Raw genomic sequence first — 20,430 nt, 5'->3', positions numbered from 1 at the left:
CCTCTGTTTTATCTGCAGATTCTGTCATTAATAATTAAGCCCCCCCATATTCTGCATGTGCCCCACCCCCGCTCTTCTCCCTGTGAAATCAATTAAGAAGCCTCTCAGCTGCGGCTCCAGCTCCACTCCTCATCTCATCTCTCCTCTGCACACACAGTACCTTTAAAAACTGTTCACCCCCCAACTTTATTCTGCACTTCGGGGTGTTAACAGTCAAAATGGAGTAGAAGTGGATATTCTCCACAAATAAAGGCATAATGATAATGTTTTTTTTTACACATTAATTTACAATATGAGCAATGACTTACCATAATCTCGACCACAATAATCCAACACTGATCAAAACAAAAGGAGACAAACTAACCCACTTCTAAAGGGAGGTTTGTAGTAACACAACAGATAAGCAAATGAAAGTGCCATCAGTGTTGATAAGATGTGTTTTAAAATACACCATACACGTCTGTATGTGAGACTGAATGCTAAACCAGGAAACCAGAAGTATAATTTGAACACAAGTCTGCCCGTGTGAGTATTTGTCTTTGCCTATGGACAGCATGCAACACAGCCAACATTAGCTGGCAACTTGACAACAACTAACAACTTGGCCAATACTACCTAATTATTGAAACGCTATTCCATGTCCTCCTGAATGTTTTCCGGTGATAGATAAAAAAGATGCGTGTGTTGCCATCCATAGCCACAGAATTCTCAGAATCACCTTCATATAGTACAGATGAAAAAATATTTCATCTAACCAAGGTCAGTTTGACAGTGCGAAGGTTAACAGTTCTGTAATAACATAATCTGAATTCTTGGTAAAGTATAAAGTGCCATTCACCTTCTGAGCTCTACCAACCAAGATCACATCAGAGGATTAGTGATCAAACATCTGGTGGGTATTTTAGAGATCTGCCAGTCAAAAACAAACCAAAGAAAGTATAGTATAGTCCTTAATATGTAGTATACTGCAGTGGTTCCAGAGGTGGTGCCTTGAGGCCAGGCCAAGGGTGCCGCAAGATTTACTTGTATGTTTTTACTGCACATTCCCACGAACATTTCATCTCATGGAATAACAACGCAAAGTTCACATGAATTGTATGAATTTTCAAATTATACTTTCAAATGTATCAAAACAGAGGACACCATATTAAAAAGCCTGTTAAATATGCAGTTATGCCGCAGTTGTAAGGGCATCTCACTGTTGCTGGTTGTCATAGTAAGTGTTTTCCAGTACGAAAGTTTTTCAGATGCGCAGTGGTCAGAAACAATGACTGTTAGAGTAGTGACCACAAGAACCAAAAATCAAGCTGTATAGTTACAACTACTTAGCTTACTGCTTTTGGTGGATATGGACAGCAGCCTGTCTCACAACTGAATCCCTTGTCTGCAGTGACAAATCTCTAATGTGGAAATGGTGCCAAATAAAGTTCAACAGACATCTTGAGACAAAACACCCTTGTTAGCCAGCAAAAACTTGAACAACTTTATTTGTATATTGCATGATGTCATATGTGTGAGTGTTTTTTAAATGATAAACCTATATTGTAGGCAAATATTACTTTTGGACAAATACATTTTGGTTTAGTTTATGTTCAATGTTTTTCTGCAAATCTGCACAGCAACATAGCCTAAAACTGCTGGTTATTTTAGGAGTGATTGAGAATAGGCTTATATACATTTTTCAGGCGAGCACTTCTGGTTTATTCTTTTTTTTTTTTACCTTTAGGCTATAACCAGTAACCATTGAAATGGTGGTGCCATGGAAAAAACATTACTATAAAGGGATGCCATGATTTCAAAAAGCTTGAAAACCACCAGTGTACTATAGATGCCTTCCTTTTACATGTATATAAAAAATATGAGGAAATAATAGTTTTAATTTTTTAATAACAGATTTTGCACCAGTGTTGCCTGCCTGTAACATTAGTGAAACATCAGCATTGTAAACTGAAGACTCTGTAATTTAGCTCTTGGAAGCCCAAATTGCAAGATTACTGACCAAAAGAGGGCATTTTAAACTGCCCATCTGCTAAATGGACGGAATTATTTTAAAATACAAGTGGAAAGTGCAAAGACCACAGTCTTTTGGTCCAGTCCTCGCGAAGACACATGTTATTAATGAGTCTGTGTAGGATCACCATAGTAACAGTATGAAATCATGTAAATATATCAAATTCACGAATGAAACTCAATAATATGAAACTGTAGATATACAATAGTAAATATGGAAAGTGCTCGTGATGTTTCTCATTTCAAGTCCATGTAAAATATATAAAAGTAAGTAATATCTAAAGTATATACTGTATCTATTCCTAATGCCATGTCCAGACAGGATTACTTTTATTGGAGAAGCACAATTCTGACAAAGCAGTTCAGTGATCTTAGTCCCTCATGGAATGACGTTATTTGGATTATTACAGGGCTTGTGTCCCAAGGTGAGTAATGGTTTTACAGCAAATAACCTACTGTCTTTATCCATCTGTCGACTCTAGCACTGTGCACACTGACGGTTTGGTTCCCTTTCATTTTACTGAATCTTTTTGTTTATTGAAGAAAAATATACTATATTGCTGCTAATAGTGGATGATTCATCTCTGAATATTATATCCCTTCACTTTTAGGAATATACATGTGCCACATATGTTTATCTGGTTTATGCTGTTCATTGAAATGACTAACATGCTCTGTAAAGAAATACACTACCTACACTGTCCTGAAATGTTAATCCCCTTTGAGCAGGGTATATGACAGTGAAAGAACCTTACCCTCGGAGTGATGGGAAAGAATGAGAAGGTTCACACAGGCGGCACCAGCTCCCGAGCCAAAGATGGTGATTCTCTCTGGGTCTCCTCCAAAGTGGCCAATGTTTTCATTGAGCCAGCGCAGGGCCTGGATCTGGTCCAACAAGCCATAGTTCCCCTTAGCAGACTGGTCCCCTGTGCTCAGAAACCCTGCAGGGTAAATTAGAACAAATACAGAGAGGAAAAGAGGAAGCAAATACAGATTATCTGCAAAAAGAAGAGCAGGAGAGAAAATCAGGAGCAAAGGAGAAAATAATTCTGTGTGTTGATTGCCTTTTTAAAAAAACATCCCACATAAACAGAAGATGACATTCTGTCATTGTCGGGAACTTCTCAGCCTCCAACTCATTGCAAGTCTGAGGAGATTTCACACAGAAGGCTTGCCAAATTACTCATTTTTAATACCCACGCTGGAAATATAACACAGTTAAGAGAACTTGTCGAGAGGAGAGGAGGAGAGCAACAGAAGGCATGTTTCACCTACTTCCAGGACACACATTCACACAGTAGGTGCACACCCACAACAAGATAAAATAAACTGAACAAAATGTCACACACACAAGAATCCTTTGTTCTTCTGATAGTGGATTCAAGAACATCACACAGTACAGTGCATGTGTTCTAAGCCGGCTATTTCACCCTGCAAGAAGAGGAGGTCTTCTGGAATTTTTTGATGGTTTGGATGACTTCATTACCAAGAAAACATCTTAACTGCACACTCCTAAGATGGCTGCAGGAGTGGAGGATGTGCGTCTGCAACCATCATCAAGGTGGCCTGTTCATCTTTTGATTTTCTCATATTAACAGCGCTGCTAAGTAGTACAATTATATTTTATCTTTTTGTGTCACTTCCTGTGCATGAACAGAATTTCCCAGTAGTGCCCAGGGCCGATGCCAGAACTTCTGTTTTTCCTTTTAAACTTGCAAGAACAAATTTTTTGGCCACTAGGTGGCAGCAGACACTCCCTATAACTCCAGATCTCACGAAAGAATCATAGCGTTTTTAAGTTTTCTTTAGTATCAAATTAATACACTGATAAGTTGTCTGTATATCCCTGGTCTCACCCTGTTTATGACTGGCATTTATTCTGCTATAGCCATTAAATGTGTAGTTATTAATTGTCTCTCTACATAAAAGTCTGCATTGCCAGTGGCGGAGTCCGCCACTCCTGCTATTGATTTGAATGATGTTCAAATGGCGATCCAAAGCATTTTGAAGAGGAAAAGTATTTAGGTTGGTTTAAATATAGCTAAAGTGATTGCTTGTCTTCTGTTGTATTTCTGACAGAGTAGTAGCTTGAAGTACATTTTGAATAACAAGAAACCTGAGGGGAGCTGAGGGGAACTGCAGACTCGTGTGATCATTTTCTTTGGGGGTCATCACTATGAGCAACACGTTTCACATACAAACAGTCATGTTCTTATAAAAGAACATTGCCAATCGCAGCATTAGGGGTGTGTGACTTCAACGAATAAGATGGCTGTATTTAACAGTTAGTGCACAATACTTATGTCTTTAGATGCCAACAACCCCATCCTCTGACTCTTTTGTCATTATGCTTTGTACAGCGATACAGCCTGTGTTTGGTTTGAACTGAATGAACTAGATGGCAAACAACACCAAACAAGTATGGCTCTATACAGTGCAACTATGCCATTTATCCATTAAATTAGCATTTTAGTTGAATAATAAATCTTTACTTTTGCAGGGACATGTACAGTATAACCTAGTATACACACTATGTATACCACTATACTGAGGTCCAGGTGTTGGGGACATGGCTTTGGTACTGCGCCTGCATCCTAGAGTATGGACACTTTTTATCTGATCTTTACAGAGATATGTTTTTATGCGTGTGTTTGCATGAACAGCAATAATTCAATCTTAAGAAGATTAATGTAAACCTCTATCAACATTTTCATGTGCCTTTATGTAGATGTCTACCTGAAAAACACCTCAAACTAAATGTTCTCATGTTGGATGTTGCAAAAGCATAGATGCTAAGGGCAACCACACTGGCTTGTGTTCTTTTACATTATCTCAGAATCACGACTAAATTATCATTTTATCTTGAAAGAGCAAATGAATGCTTTAATAAGTCTGACAGTTGCACCCCATGCAACCACAAACAGTGACCCAGTGTTGTGAGAACAATAATCTTTCGCCTTAACTAATGTTAATAAGATAATGATCATGAGAAACCACTGCTTAATTAAATTGTGATCCAGAGTTAACAGGGTTAAGAAATGTATAAGAAACCACAGCTGCTGTCAGCTTCCATGGTGCTGTGTTGAGTGTAGATTTTTAAAAACAGAAATCTTGTTACTTTGATCATCATATCATCATCATCATCATCATTGTTGCAGAAATATTACCTTGCAAGGATTAATACATTGTTTGCATGTTGTGGTGTGATTGTGTTATCCTCAGATCATCCCAGCAATTGGCTGGCTCTTAGCCTGATGTGACTCTGACCTGGTAACATATCAGCGCTGACCTGTGCCGCTTATCAAAACCACAGGCACGTGGAAGTGTCTGCTCTGTGGCTGCCCAGTTGAGTGCTGAGCTGCCTGCCACTGTTGCCTGGCAACTGTCCAGAGAGCTTCAGGCAAAATGATATGGACAGACACTCACAAAAGCACTTGCAAACACACATTCAAGCACTTCCATATTTAAGTACACAAAAGCTGCATGCATGCGTTTGTGAGCATAAAAACAAAGTATTAGCTAGCATGCTAGCTCGAGCTAGCGCCAATCCCATCGCTCTCTTTGCAAGGGCAACATGAAGAGAATTTGGTTTGTCATCCACCATTGAAGATAAGTCAAACAAGTTCCTTCTTCTCCTCTCTTTCTCTTTCAGTAAGTTTTCTTTCTGATCCCCCCCATCTGCTGAGTTGGGCTTCCTACTGACTTTAGCGCTGAGAGCAGCAGTTTATGAGGCTGAACTCATGCATATTCAACACTTGCTTTAGGTAACGGCCAAGGAACTGTGAGGGGAGTCATCAACCTCTAAGTAAAGATACCGGATGAAGACAGTGAAATTAATGGATGAAAGAAAACAGAGGAGTAGTGAGCAACTGAAGGAGGGAAATTTAAAACAGAAATATGTAGGGTATTTTGTATGTCTGCTAATAACTGCTGCTTCAGCTCATCTTTCCACTCGTGATTACGAAAACTTAAAAAAAAAAAAGTGATTTTACTTAATGGAATCATGAAAGCATAATGAACACTACCACTGAATGCAAAAAGATAGTAGGAGCACTTAGTGTTTCTCTAATGTTCACTAATGAGATGAGTCATGGTAAAAGCCATTATCCTTATTGATATTGTATTGCATCTACAACAGGAAGATGTATTAGCATTAAGAGACAGATATCATCAGAAGGATTTTCTTTTTACGTTTTGAGACAAAATAAGTTTTTACAAACGTCCATACCAAGAGGATGTTTTCAGTGTTTTGTTAAGTGTACCATATTGAACAGCATTACTGAGAATATCTTCTGTTGTCGACCGTCTCTGTAAAATCCTGCAAATTCAAAGACCAGAACTGAAGTGCGCTCAGTCATCTGACTGTTTGACTGCTGAGACTGGAACATGCATCTGCAGAGTCCTTTTTAGGACTGAACAGAATGACTGCAGTGGGTCACTGAACATATTTCTGTGAACAGAGAAGAAGGAACAAGAGGAGAGGGAGGGGATGGGGGGTGGCGAGTAAGAAAGGAGAAAGGGATAAAAAAAATCCAGAGACATAAGACTGGTATTAAACCAAATATTGCCCAAAGCTACTGTCAGATCCTAAATGACAGAGAGGTGAAAGGAATATATTGAATGACACATTATATAATTTCACTGTGACATCACAGGAGATGATGAGAGATGTCAAAAGATATTGCCTTTTTATACAAACAAAAAGGTGACTGAAGAGAGGAAACAAGGCTATGTTTCTGTATATCCATCCATCCATCCATCCATCGTCAACCGCTTATCCTGTGTACAGGGTCGTGGGGGGCTGGAGACTATCCCAGCTGACATTGGGCAAAAGGCGGGGTACACCCTGGACAGGTCGCCAGTTCATCGCAGTGTTTCTGTATATATGAGTCACTAAATCAATCAAGTAAAAGTAGAGGCACTATTACAAAAAAGGAAATAAAAACCCATAGCAGATGTCGAATGTCTCCTGCACACTGAAGACTAAAGAATCTGTTTTGATGATTAGAATAAAGTGGAATTGATCATTCAGTATTGTGCGGTAACCTTGAGGATTATCTACTGTGTATGGATGTATTCACGGATGAATACGACCTTTCTCTGTACTGTATGCAGTACTGTATGTACTAATGACTTGACTTAATGACATCTAATTAATTCAAATAATAACAATTAAAAAAGATATTTTAAAAGTACTTCTGTCATTAAAAGCACTTACTCTGATGTACAAGTTTGTAAATCCTGTATTAGGCATTGTCAAATATATACTTTAAATAATAATGAGTTTACATATCTGCGGAGAAAAAGGGTGTTTTTAATGTTAACATTTTTCTATCTTGAGCGAATATCTAAAGCATTTGATAGCACCCCCTAGAGGATGTTGATTTTTTTCCACAATACAAAAGTGATCATTTCCCTTTACTGATTCAAAGATCTGCTGCTGTACTTCACCTCATGCACATTCTTGTAGGATTATCAAAATGTTTACACAAATCGGTTAAGTCTCCCTGTTGGCACTGGAAGTTCAATCTAAAGACATGCTTGCAGGTCTGTTTCAATTATGCATCACTCTGTATGTCAAGTACACCCAGAAATGAAATTATATTGCAATTGGGCTTCCTCCTGCTGAACTAATGTCATTTCAGTACACCGCCCATAGGCTTCCAATGTCATTGTATTTATTACCTTACTTATCTCACTCAGTTTTTACTCTCAAAAGGTCCATTCAAATGGTACCAAGCTGTGCAATAAAACCAGGCTGTCATCCCAATTTGAAAAGCAATGCTTCAAACTTCACAGACACAAAGACGTTTCAAAGCAAAAGCAACACAAAAAAAGTTCTATTTCAGAAAGAACTGATCATCAAAATCAAAGTCAGTAAGAACTAAAAACTGATCAAATTAAATGAATTAAAACCCTTAATACAGAGGCTTGCTTGCAGACCAAACATTTAATCACAAAGCTAATCATAAAGATATAAAGCTGTTTTCATTGATGATCAAATTTGCTATGACACGTATGCATATAACTCACCATGTAATTGTACATTGATTACAGTACACTAATAGTATAGGATATTACACAAGCTATTCACTGGCTAAACTAGGAGTAATTAGTGAGAAATACTAAGAACTTTCCAGTGTGTGGCTTGGATAAATAGTTTCATAATATTTGAGTAGATTATCTGATTACAGTAAACCTAATGTCAAGTACATACACACAAGTTGGAAAATTAGTCTTTCAAAGTCTGACACTGTGAGTTTTGTCACCCACGGAGACAAAATTGACTTTTTGCTATGTTTTGTAAGTTGATTTATGGACGTTTGTAAGTACGATTTTTGACTGAAAAATCTCCTCCTCTTTAATTCTCGCCTCACAGAAAATCTCTGATTGTTTAGATTTTGACACCTTATGTGGTGTGTAAGATGTTTTGCTTCAAGTATGACTAGCTGCATTAATTATCTTCCTTGTATTTGATTGGTCCAGCTGTGCAAACTGGCTGCCAGCCTGGAAGGCAGATTGGTGTCAGTTTCAGTCAATATACCTATAAGTCATTAGTGTTCAATGTGAACTTTGCCTATATAATGGAAGCAACTGTTCCTGGATACAGTTTTATTTTCTCCAAGAACCTTTAGCCTCAAACACACACAATTTTACCACCACATTTGCACTTGCATTAAGGTCCAGATAGCAGATAAATAATTAAGAATATTGCAGCCTTTTCTAATGTTCAAGTATGATTCATAGATCCAAAGTTTTGGTTTGCACGTGAATCTAGCCGCAATCAGAATGACACGCAAGCAAAATGATTATGTTTTTCTGTGCAGTCATCACAGTCAGTGCACTGTAGGCAAAATGTGGGGAAAGAAGTGTTAACGAGTGGGAAGACTGTGGCTCTGTGCGGGGAGTGGGAGGTGTGTTTCATTTGTATTTAGGGACAGCTGAGTTGTGAGAAGGCAGCAGGCTGAAATGAATTGACAGCAAAATCTGTGCTGGTTAAAAATAATGTTTATGTCATATTTAAAGGGATGTTTTAGAGAACAACGGGCAACACTGTTTGAACTGATTTCCAAGGCTCACTGGGCTAAAGTAGTATTTGTAGAGGCACTGATACTGTTTTGATTGATATGAAAATTGTGCATGGGCTTGTAAAATTATATTTATTAACACATAAAATGGCATTTACTAGTGTGCCACGCACAGAGTACATGAGCACATCAATTTGAATTGATTGGTCTGTAAGTGGACAACAAGCTAAAGTTACGACATCTTTCTCAGTATTTTGTAATTTTAAGAACAGTACTATAAAATATGCAATATAATTGTCATTATGAGTAGTAATAGTAATAGTGGTATTGAACAGAGTATGGCCCATTTACAATAATATATGGAAGTTACAAGGTTTTAGTATTATGAAGAGCACTGCAGTTTTGCAAATTTTGTAAGCTTCACTACAAAAGTAAGATGAAATTGTTAATAACAGATAACATATAAGAGGTAACATCCACAGACAAGTAAGACTTAACTTCCTTCATCAAAACTATTATTTGGCAACATAAGCAGCACATCTGATTGAGATATTACATGATCTCAATATCTCTCAACTTTTTTAAACAAAACCATATGAAGTTTGCGGTTTTAGACATTTTTCTTTGACTGTGTCCCACGTGATTCCAGTAGGGTGCGCTCGCACTGTAGTAGTCTGCTACCAAAGTGTTAAACTACATGTACTCTGTCCCCAGCTAGGCTTAGGCAACCTTACAGCTGCTCTAATGAATATGTTTATATTAACAATGGATGAAAGGACTATGTGCAATGCGAAAGAAGTCAGTGATGAACCCACAGAGAATTATCACCAGACTCTGCAGTTCCCCTCAGCTCTACGGAGCTTTTTAGCATCTTTCAGCTCATAGCTATGGCCTGCAACTTTAATGTTTTGGTTCAGCCTTCTTTCCAGCTGCAGCAGGCAGCAGGTTTCAACAAAAAAAGATCTCATATATTCCCTTTACCCTTCCTGCCCAGCACCAAATGGAAGAAGGTTAGCCAATTGCTGGTGAACATAGTGGCATTTGGAAGCTACAGAGCCAAATATTTTTCTTCAACAGTTGGTGGAGGCCAAAACAGAGCTAAATGATTAATTGTTGGACTTTTTGTGTATGCTAATGTTGCTCGGTGAATAATGGTCATCCAAATGAATGTTGCTCATTGTCTGCTGGATGTGTAAGTAGGTAGCTATTTGCTAACACAATCCCAATATCAACTTAAGGTGATAATACAGTATGGCAGTGTTGTGTTCACAGATGAATGTACTTCCCCTAAGGTACTCAAAAAATCTATTCAGGTGTTAGCATGTACAAAATTAACACATTTTCAGAACAACAAAATTAGTTTGTTCTGAACTTGATCAAAAACCTCACCAAAAATATTAATTAATATAATAAATGAATATTAATAAATATGAAAAGTGCATTTTGGCAGCGTGATAAGCAAACAAATGTTTCATAACTGCTTTTATTCAGTGTAAAAGCTGTGGTTATTAAATGTGGTGGTATTTACTAAGTAGGTTGTTCTTACTTACAAGTAAAAAGCTGAAATTGGTTAGAAAGTGCCGAGAAACGTTTCCAGAAGAAGCGTTTCATCTCTCTTCCTGAGGTGAAAAATGTTCTCACTTTCAGGCCCACGATGGTGGGCCTTTCCCCAGAGTTCATTAATTAGTTAATTAGTTAATTAGTCTGAACAGATGGCTATGCAACACAAATCAGAAGGCTCTCTGGGCCTGGAGCAGGAGGAAGGTAGGAGAAGGTGAGCCGAGAAGCAATCTGGAATCTCGACTGTCACCGAACTTCTGAACCAGGACGTGTGCAGCAGACATTTTCTTCTCGTTCACCCATTGCACTCCACAAACAACAGGCTGTATCATATATTAATAAGACGATTGACATGTGTATGTGTCATACTGGGGTGAAAGCATAAGGCGTAAAACCATATGCAAGGGTGCTGTGGTCACACTGCAGGAGCATTTATTTGAATGAATACTTTGCATCAGTGCAGATTTAAAAAAGCATTTCTGACGGTTTATTTTTAGACTGTTCCCATCTCCCCCCTTCTGTTTCCTTTTCCCTCACTGTCTCTCTATGATTCTCCCTCGCTCATCTGTCTCTATTCCCTGCTCTCTCTTCTTCCCTTATTCCTGACTCCCTATCACTCTCTTAAAGGCGCAGGCATTGAATGAAATGAGGTTGGCATGTGTAAGCTCCTGTGTGTGTAAGTACAGGATAATACTAAAGATTAGAACATCAAACTATTCGAATACAGCATGCCTGTGTTTCTCACTTTGACTCCAATTCAGTGTCAGAGAGGCGTGCTATTAAAAATTAAGATGGATGGTTGCATTATTCATATATATATATTTTACGCACGGCACTCAACCAAGTTGCGCACACGTACACTTACACACTGTTACATGCACAAGCAGAGATATATCGGCGTGCACATGGGCAAACATGCATGCTTATGCTACACAAACATACAAACACAAACACACACAAGGATTATCGCCTTAGTACAGTAACCTATTTAAAGCATATCAGAGAGAGAGAGAGAGAATACATTCGCCCACATACCAAAATTTTCAACAATGTTCAAGGAATCGAGGACACTGCGCCATCCCTCATAATCTCTCAGCAGGATCGCTCTCCACCTGTGTGTATGTATTTTGTATGCACTTTAATGATTGTGTGTGGAAGTTGCAGTGTAATAAACATACTGTGCAATGCATGAGTGCACTACATGTAAATCGGCAAACACAGATACAGCTGAAGAGCGTTTCGATCAGCCTGCAATTTCATACTACGTTCAGCAAACCTGATTTCAAAGTTGTGAACTGAATCTCACGCTCAATTTTCTTAACAGTCCCGATTTGTCTGACAGCTGTGAAAAAAGACCACATAGAGCAGGTTTAAGCTGCCGGTCCAGGTCCTCATTTCACTAACTCTCAGTTTGTCCTTGTCCCTGTGCCTCTCCATTGGCACCGTCAATAACGGTCTGGATCATGTTACCCTCTGTTAATACTCGATGCAACTCTTGGACGGCCTCCTAAACTACTCCCATTTCTCTGTTTATCATTATTCTGATTTGTTGAAACAGGCGTGATGCAATAAACAAGATCTGATTACCCAACCTGGCAAACGCAATGGCCGTCACAGATAGTCTGTGTGCAAACACCTCCAAGAGATGATGGCGAATGTAAATACTTGACTCCAATGATATCCAGCAGCACAAGGGCTCGGTACACACACACACGCGCGCGCAGCTCGGCCCACACTCACAGGCCATGCAAGCACTGCAAAGCTCCAAAAGAATGGACAAATAGAACCCCTTAATCCAAAAATACACTGAAAGCAACAGACACACATTTCAATTCTGTTTTCAGTGGCTGAATGTACACCAAAGGCACTAAGTGGTCCGTGGTGTCTCTGAAGAATAATGAGTCACAAGTGCATATTAATACAACAATTAATTAATCCCAAAAAATTAAATTTTCAGGCTAAGTGACCACAGTAAATACCTGTCTGTGCTTCATTATCTCTGCTGGCTGCTGCACAGAAATCACACTCAGTGAACAGATAATGGAATAACTGGTTAAGTCTGAGCAACTTTGGTGACAGAAATGACGCAGGATGAACTAGACCTCATTGTACATGATTTCAAGACTGATAACACTTTAGAACTGTTTGCTGTTATTTTACATAAACATGTTTCCAAGCCCCAGAACAGTAATAGAGTAATGTAGTACCGTCTGTATTATCAGGTGTGTATTAGATTTCTGCTACCCAACCTAAACTCTGATGCTTTGTCGTGTGCCGATCGCCTGCATCCATGCCTTTTACTATGTGCGGCAACTAGATGCCCTGTGGGAAGAGGGAAAGAGACAGCGGAGCCACTGTGTTGCATTAGCCTTGCAAGCTAAAGGTCAACAATGGATGAAATAAAGCAGAAATCTATGGCTTTGAGTCAGGTCCTAAATTGAGCAGTACCAGTCAGGTTCAACCAGGTCAAATCAAATCCAACTTTTTTTTTTAGTTAAAACATTCTGTGTACAATCACTTTATAACACTATCTATTACTCCTGGTCCCATTTGTTAGTGTCCATTACAATAGCAGTTAATTTCCTTTTTGCAGAGAAAATCCAGTAATTCTCTCCTCTACAGAGCCCAAAAATCTGTGAAAAACCTATGACGTTAGCAGGGACACCACAGCTCAAACTACAAAGCAAAGTCACATTCACGAGAGTTAAGTACAGATCTAGTGACACTGGTGCACAGACAAAACTGTGAGGAGGGTGGAAGGGTCAGTGGTCGTGTGGTCTGGGTTTGAATGCATTTATGGAATTTGTGAAGGGAGCACGTTCTATTAAGGTGCTTTCTAAGGCTGAGATCATTGTAAAATCCAACTTACAAACCTTATTAATCTTAACAACTATATCCCCAAAGCATCGTAACCTAAGTTAGAAATGATCGTAGATTAACGAGTATCTCCTGCCGGCTCATAGAAGGCTAAGAGGGTCTTAAGAAGCCTAAGAGGGATCTGAAAGAGAAGACACCATGTTTCACTGAAGTTTTGATTGTTTTGTTCTTGTGCAGTCTATAGTTTTCTCATGACCACTGATGCTCTCTGTTTAGTGATGTTTCATGTGAAATGACTGATGATGTTTAAATGTGAAAACCCATACACACATTGAGGAATATCAAACATTTGATTCGCCCAATTGATCTGCCGCTTTCTCTCGACTGCGTCTAACTCTCATTCTTTTTGCGTAGTCTATGTGCAACTGATGCAACTTTCCTGTTTTTAGTTTCCATAACATCCATATTGATGATGGATGTTGTTTGCCACATGCTTACCCACCGCAGCTCTAATACAGAAATGATGACAGAATAACATTCACAATAGATGACATGCATATTCATGAAACTCCGCTGGAACCAACGCTGCTTGATTTTAGTTTTAATTTGTGCTTAAGAGTAACATCAAGAAGGATTTCCAATGAAATAATTTCAACACTGCTGAAATCATTTGAGTGAATGCTTTATGTAAAAAACTCAAAAAGCATCTTTACAGTATATGCCAATCTAGACATTCATATGCCTTAGTGTTAGCTTAGAGTAAGACCTATTAGGACTGGAGGAGCCTGCATTCTTGGCCATTCTTTGTTGATTTATGACTTGAAAGGGACATAAATCATAATGCCTTTCAAATGGGGATTTTTCATAGAGTGCTATTTTTCACATTTATATGTGCAATGTGCCACCATTTCTAAAACATGGTAGAGATCATCTTTCTAACACACGTGGACTGGTCAAGGTCAAGGTGAGGTGACATATGCCAAACAAGGTCAGTAGACATTTACATCAGACGCACCCGTGCCTGATAACACCGGCGGGGTGTGGCACACCGAACTTACCGAGCACACCGAGCCGATAGTTCATGGTGACCACAATGACATTTCCGTAGGCAGCAAGGACGCTGCCATCAAACATGTTCCCTGAGCCCTCCATGTAGGAGCCTCCGTGGATGAACAGCATCACAGGCTTCTTGCGACGATCCCGAATATCTGCACAACACAGAAAAACAACGGTGTTGGTTATTTTATGCTCATTCGTCAAATTGAAATTCTTTGCCACACTCTTCTCCTCCTGTTGAGCTTAAGGGTCCACAGGCAACAGGTTGTCTACTCAGTTTCAACTGACAGCTCTAGATTTGTATTACTGCAGCAGTCTTCTAAGTAAAAAGATCCATGCGCAGTTTTTGTAACCTCCTACAGCCAGTTATTCACAAGAAAAAAGGAGATGAAGATACTAAGTATGAAACATTTTTAGTGGACTGCCTTTAAGTTGGCAGCAAGTATTTCATGTCTTCCCCACTGGGCATTTCCTCTGTATTTTATTCTGTGATGTCTGTTTCCCCTGTCCTGGGCAATAATGGTATCTTCCTAAACTGTTATTCCCCTCCATGTGTGGAGCAAATGGTGCAGCCAGTTCTGATGCCCTCTCTGTTATTGGTGTCTTTGTACCCATCAGTGTGTTGCTATGGTTCACTCTGTTGGTCTGTGCCCCCCAAACCCACCACCCCCATGCAACCCCCGCCCCCCCCTCTCACAACGGCTGTGGTATGGTCTGAGTGTCTGAGTGTGGATAAGGTTGAGAGAGCTGCCAGTGCAGCCCAGTTAGGCTGAGTGTCTGCACTGTGCAGGGCCTGTGGATAATTTGTATGAAAGCCAGACCAAGTGGAAACATAAATAACAGCCACAGCATCTGTTTACCCTGATGAGCTTCAGTACTCAGAGATGGGAGAGAGAGAGAGAGAGAGAGAGAGAGAGAGAGAGAGAGAGAGAGAGAGAGAGATAAAGGAGGGAACAAAGAAGAAGAGAGAGGAAGGAGATGAAAATAGGGCAGTATGAGAGAACCGACAGGGGTAGAGACATGGATGGGAGGTTCTAACCAAAAAAAAAAACATGATTGCAAGGATGAAATGTTACAAAGCAAGTCATACATAGCGAGGTACGCTAATGAACACTCAGATTCACACAGGATTCACACCGTATTCACACACACACACACACACACACACACACACACACACTCTTGCATAGGCAGCTGCGATGTTGAGTCGCTATGGAAACTGCTTCTCGCTAATAGAACTGCACCAGCCATTCCATTGGACTCACTGAGTGCCTGTTGCCCTGGTAACAAATTCTACTCACGTATTTGCACACCCGCCTGCATCACCACCTGAATCTCAGGTTACACATGCACTCGGGTGCGTCACTCACAATCACACACACACACACACACACACAGGCACGAACATGGAAAGATGGCACATATGGCTTCACACATGCAGACATCTTTTATAGATCTTACGTATGACACAAGTAGACCGTCTAAAAATAAAAATGTTCAATCGTACATTCTGATGCGCTGCTCTTTTCCTTCTCTTCTCTGGTGTATTCTGAATCTGGGCTGATTTCCCAGAGGATATGTAAACAAGTTCAATTATCCCGGCATTACCAGGACAGTATAGAGGAATGACATATCAGCAGGCCGTCATCAGCCCCCACTTGGCACTCACGGTAAACCTGAGACAAGGAACTTAGGCTAAGACATGTAGCAGCCATTTAAAAGGTCCAGTCAGTATTTTTGTAACTTTGAAGTTACTATTTTACTTACTAACTTACCTGTTTGCTTCACGATGGTCACAAGGGATAAAAATCAACGCAGGGGAGCCGTATATAGTCTTTTTAATTCCACACATTCTTCCTCCTTTTCCAAACCTGGCACCTACATTACCCACGATGCAACTTGACTGCCAGATGGGTTGGCGATTCAGATAAGTTAACGCTAGCAGCGGCTAATGTAGCCTCAAGCCACTAGCCTCAAGAGAGATGAGGTGGGGAGGTGCTGCAGAGATCTATTCATTTTCAACTTGAAGTCTTTAGCGCCAACAGATGTAGACTCAAGTGACACCACGTACTCCTCAACACATGATAATAGACTCTGATGTGTAAAATCCTTTTAAATTTAAATTTAGTAGATGTTTAGTTTGTTTGGTAGTTTTGTTTCACAAAACAGTTTCTCTGTCTCTGTCAGCTCTTTGGATCAACTGTATTGAAAGTCCTACTAGATAAAGATGAGTTGAGCTGAGTAGTGACAGGAGAGTTTCTAAGAGGTGGTGGGGTGATTCTTTTGTTTACATTTGGATGACGGATTGTGCCTTTAAGTTAATAGGGAGCCCCCTTTTCAAGCTAGCCTCTGCTCCATTAGCCTTGAGCAGAAAATGTATTTATCCATTGAGGCTTTCATTCATTGTTTTTTTCTAAAAGGCTGAGCTGCAATAGTGTTTTTGTTTTTGTCCAAGTGAAATGAATATCTGTTGTTGTACTGTACAGCAGCTTGCAACTTTACCTATGATAGATCTACCAGTTATGTTAGTATTTAACAACTACAGCTCTGTTGAGATTTTTATTGAGCCCCAATGCACCTAAGTTGTTTGACCACTGAGGTTACACAAAGTTCACAAAGTAATCACATGGTGTTATAAGACATCAAGGTCATTACTGTATGAAGTGCATAACTATGAAACTTCAACTGCGACCTTTGACTGAAAACGGACTTAACTTTTGTTTCACTTTCAGCTTTGGTAAATTGGCACACTGGGAATAAAAGAGAGGCTGAAAAGATATTTTGTCTAATAATTCAGAACCACTGAAATCTCAGAAAAATTAAAAGTTATAACTGAAATATTTGCTAAGCCCAATAAAAGCTAAGAGTAAGCCAAAAAAAAAAAAAAAAACTTAAACTAAATGGAAATAAGAATCCATTCACTTTGGAATAAAAGATAAAAAGCTCATGCATACCTACAATGCCTTAATGAAAGTTGGATAGGAAAAGGTCCAAGTGGCGTAAAAGAAGAAAACTTCTTGCAGTCTATCTCATCATGACAACATTTTGGGGGTTTCAGATGTTCATCAGGTAAGATTTAAAACAACATGTCTAGTTTACATTAATCAAAAGCTGGACACATGGTATAGGTATTTTGGTGAGAATACGGGCATTTGTCCAATGATAATAAAAAATGTGAAGATAGCGCTCCATTTGCATGAGATGGTTTATTTGCAATATAGTGTTATAAAAAACATAAATAAGAGAAAGATGGAAACAAAGTTAAATGTGTGAAGAGAGGGAAGGAAGGAAGGGGCTCCGCACAAACAGAGAGGTGATTAGGGGTGTAGGTTCAAAGTGTTTCATTCTGCCTAAATCAAAGGCCTGTACAGCCAATAAGGAGGTCACTGTCTCGCCTGCCTGCCTCCAAAACACTGGCATATTATTCGCGCTAGTTTCTACCTAACCCGATACTACCCCACTCCATTACATCTATTCTCAATGTAATGTCTTACCTTCCAATAGAAACTGCCTACTTTCTACTTTTCCACTATTCTGGTCCTCTCTCATTCATTCTTATGGAAATCTCAATTGATTTGGGCGGAAAAGTTTTTGCCTGACTAAGCGCTTAGTTTTTACACCCAAACCAGCGCCCGAGCTATGCAGTTTCTTGCAAACAAAAACATGATGCTATTATAGTATTTTCCAACAATGTTTGGGAACCTGTGTCCAATCCATACCTGAACAATTCAGTGAGGAATTCAGGCCTACCCGAGCACTCCTCATCCTGTCAAGATCCGTCAGGTGTTGGCAAATGTCAAGCTCTACCGGTTTCCTACTCATCCACCCCCTCAATCTCTCTTTTTCTACATCTCTCTCTCACTTTCAAAGCTCTATAAATGTCATTTCATAATGCACTTGTCTTCATTATGACTATTTTTTCCCTTCTCTCCCCCTCATTGCCCTCCCCTGTGCTCTCGCAGTGCTCAGCTTTTCCTTTTCTTTCATCTCTATTCTATCATTCTGCTCCTATCCTCGGCAATCCTGCATGAATCCTTCCTTCTGTTTTTACCGTTAAGAAACCACACAATTGGATTAGCTACATCTGTCTCTTTTTAAACCATACCAATTAGAGATGCAAGGAAGAGAGAATTCAATACCCAAATAGCACAGAGCTCAAAAAAACAAAAAAAACAACAACCACACACATTGGCACAAATTAGAGCACATGCACTCAGGCACAGATTTGCACATGCACTGTGCTTGAGTAGACACATGCACACATGGAAATGTAACACACTCTGTGTGTGCATAATGCTATGTAATATACAGTATGTCTGGGCACGTGTACAGAAACATGCGCACACTGTCTGAATAGATTTTGGCTGCATCAGTAAAGAGTAATGAGAGCATCTCCATTTGACTGCAGTGAACTTGAAAATGTACAGCAATGGCAGAAATATGCAGAAATCCTCCAATTTCTCCTACTTTAAAAATGAAGAACTGGAGAAATCCCAATAACACTATGAAGGACAATATTTTAGCAGACCGTTTCATAAGGACTTTAGTACAAGAATAAAAGCGCAGGTGAAAAAGGGCTGAATATTGATTTTCAGTGATGCATCACACAGGATAGTCAGAACATCAGCGTGTGGTTGATCAACCACATAGCAACCGAGACAGGAAAGTAAATTAGCTCCCCGTGCAAGTACCCAAAGAGCAGCGTTTGTGACGGGGGGAATCAAGAACAACTATTTAGTATGGAGCTCTTTATGCATTTTAGCTAAAAGCGTGCCAGTGAGAGGGAATGACATATTTGTGTGCTAATAAAAGCAGTTAACAATGGACAATGTAATGTGCACATAGAGTGATGAGTCTAAGATGAATACAGATACAAACACAGCATTCCCCACAGAGATTGAAAAATGGAGTACGAAGATTAAAAAAACATGCAATTAAAATACCTTCATCCCTTGGTCTGTTCATTGTAGACTCATCATGTTTTTTTGTGAGCGGACCTAAGGTTCAGAAAAGGGGGGGGTGGAGACAAAAGACAAAATTCAAAAGATTGCATTTGCAGAAAAACAAGAGAAGATTAAAAGAGAAAAATAGCAAAGATGAGATGTTCTGCTCTGTTACGTTTCAGGGACTGCGTACAGCTGAAGACAAACTGTTTACAAGAATTACACACTGTTTCCTGAAAAGACAACCCCAGACTCATCTGTTTTAAATGCTTAGGATCTAGTCACGCACTGCCTCGTAAATGACCCCAGGGGCCACTTCTCCTCAACCCTTCTTCCAATCAGTCCTGACACACTGCTGCTTTGTAAAGAAAAATCAATGAGCAGAATCAAGCCATCACTCTCTTGGGTCAGAAAAAGCAAAGGAATGCCAAGATACTCTGTATCCTGCTCCAGCTTAGGACAGCGTTGCAGTCCTAGAGCAAATGTCCCTGCACAACTCAGACTGTCAAAACATTACACACCTACACACACAGGGGCTGGCACAGATACTCATCCTAAATACATGTGACCAGATACACACATTGTGCACAGAGAAATGACGGCATAGAGCCGGAAATGTGAGTCTTTCCTACCAAATTAGTTAAGAGAGAGCTGTGTTTGATATTTACACCACCTGCAAAGGCTTGTGACAGGATTTCCCTCAACAAGGTCAAAGAGGAGCTCAACATTAAGCTTTAATGCTAATGACAGTTAAATGCCCCATAGGGCATAACCAATAACAAGCATTTATCAGTGACCAACCAATGCCCTGGCACGTCAACCTCTGTAAGTCTTAACTGATAAGGATCCCATTAATTTGTTATTTCTAGGTTTCCATCAGCGCAGCTTTCCATCAGCCCCCAATTACCAATTCGTTTTTGTGTCATTCTCAGTCACTGTCTCCATGCGCATGTCTTCGAGAAAGCCATTACAACACACTCACGTTCACACATGCAGCCTCACACACATTAACGCCA

At 39.6% G+C, this 20,430-nt stretch overlaps 1 protein-coding gene across 4 annotated transcripts in view; it reads right to left on the bottom strand.

The window, feature by feature from the left end:
• The window catches only part of nlgn2b (neuroligin 2b), a 65,863-nt gene that overhangs the window by 8,057 nt on the left and 37,376 nt on the right, over positions 1–20,430 (bottom strand). For 3 of the 4 annotated variants that reach the window (XM_046038833.1, XM_046038835.1, XM_046038837.1), the window contains 3 exons: positions 19,415–19,468; positions 14,474–14,623; positions 2,766–2,951 (listed from right to left, as the gene is read on the bottom strand). In XM_046038833.1, coding sequence (XP_045894789.1) covers positions 2,766–2,951; positions 14,474–14,623; positions 19,415–19,468 — 390 coding nt within the window. The remainder of the gene's footprint in view (positions 1–2,765; positions 2,952–14,473; positions 14,624–19,414; positions 19,469–20,430) is intronic. The other variant, XM_046038836.1, reaches the window with a different exon arrangement.

Source organism: Micropterus dolomieu, linkage group LG23, assembly GCF_021292245.1.
Source record: "Micropterus dolomieu isolate WLL.071019.BEF.003 ecotype Adirondacks linkage group LG23, ASM2129224v1, whole genome shotgun sequence".
Classification (NCBI taxonomy): Eukaryota; Metazoa; Chordata; class Actinopteri; order Centrarchiformes; family Centrarchidae; genus Micropterus; species Micropterus dolomieu.
The sequence above is the reverse complement of the archived record's forward strand: the minus strand, read 5'-3'. Positions and strand labels throughout refer to the sequence as shown.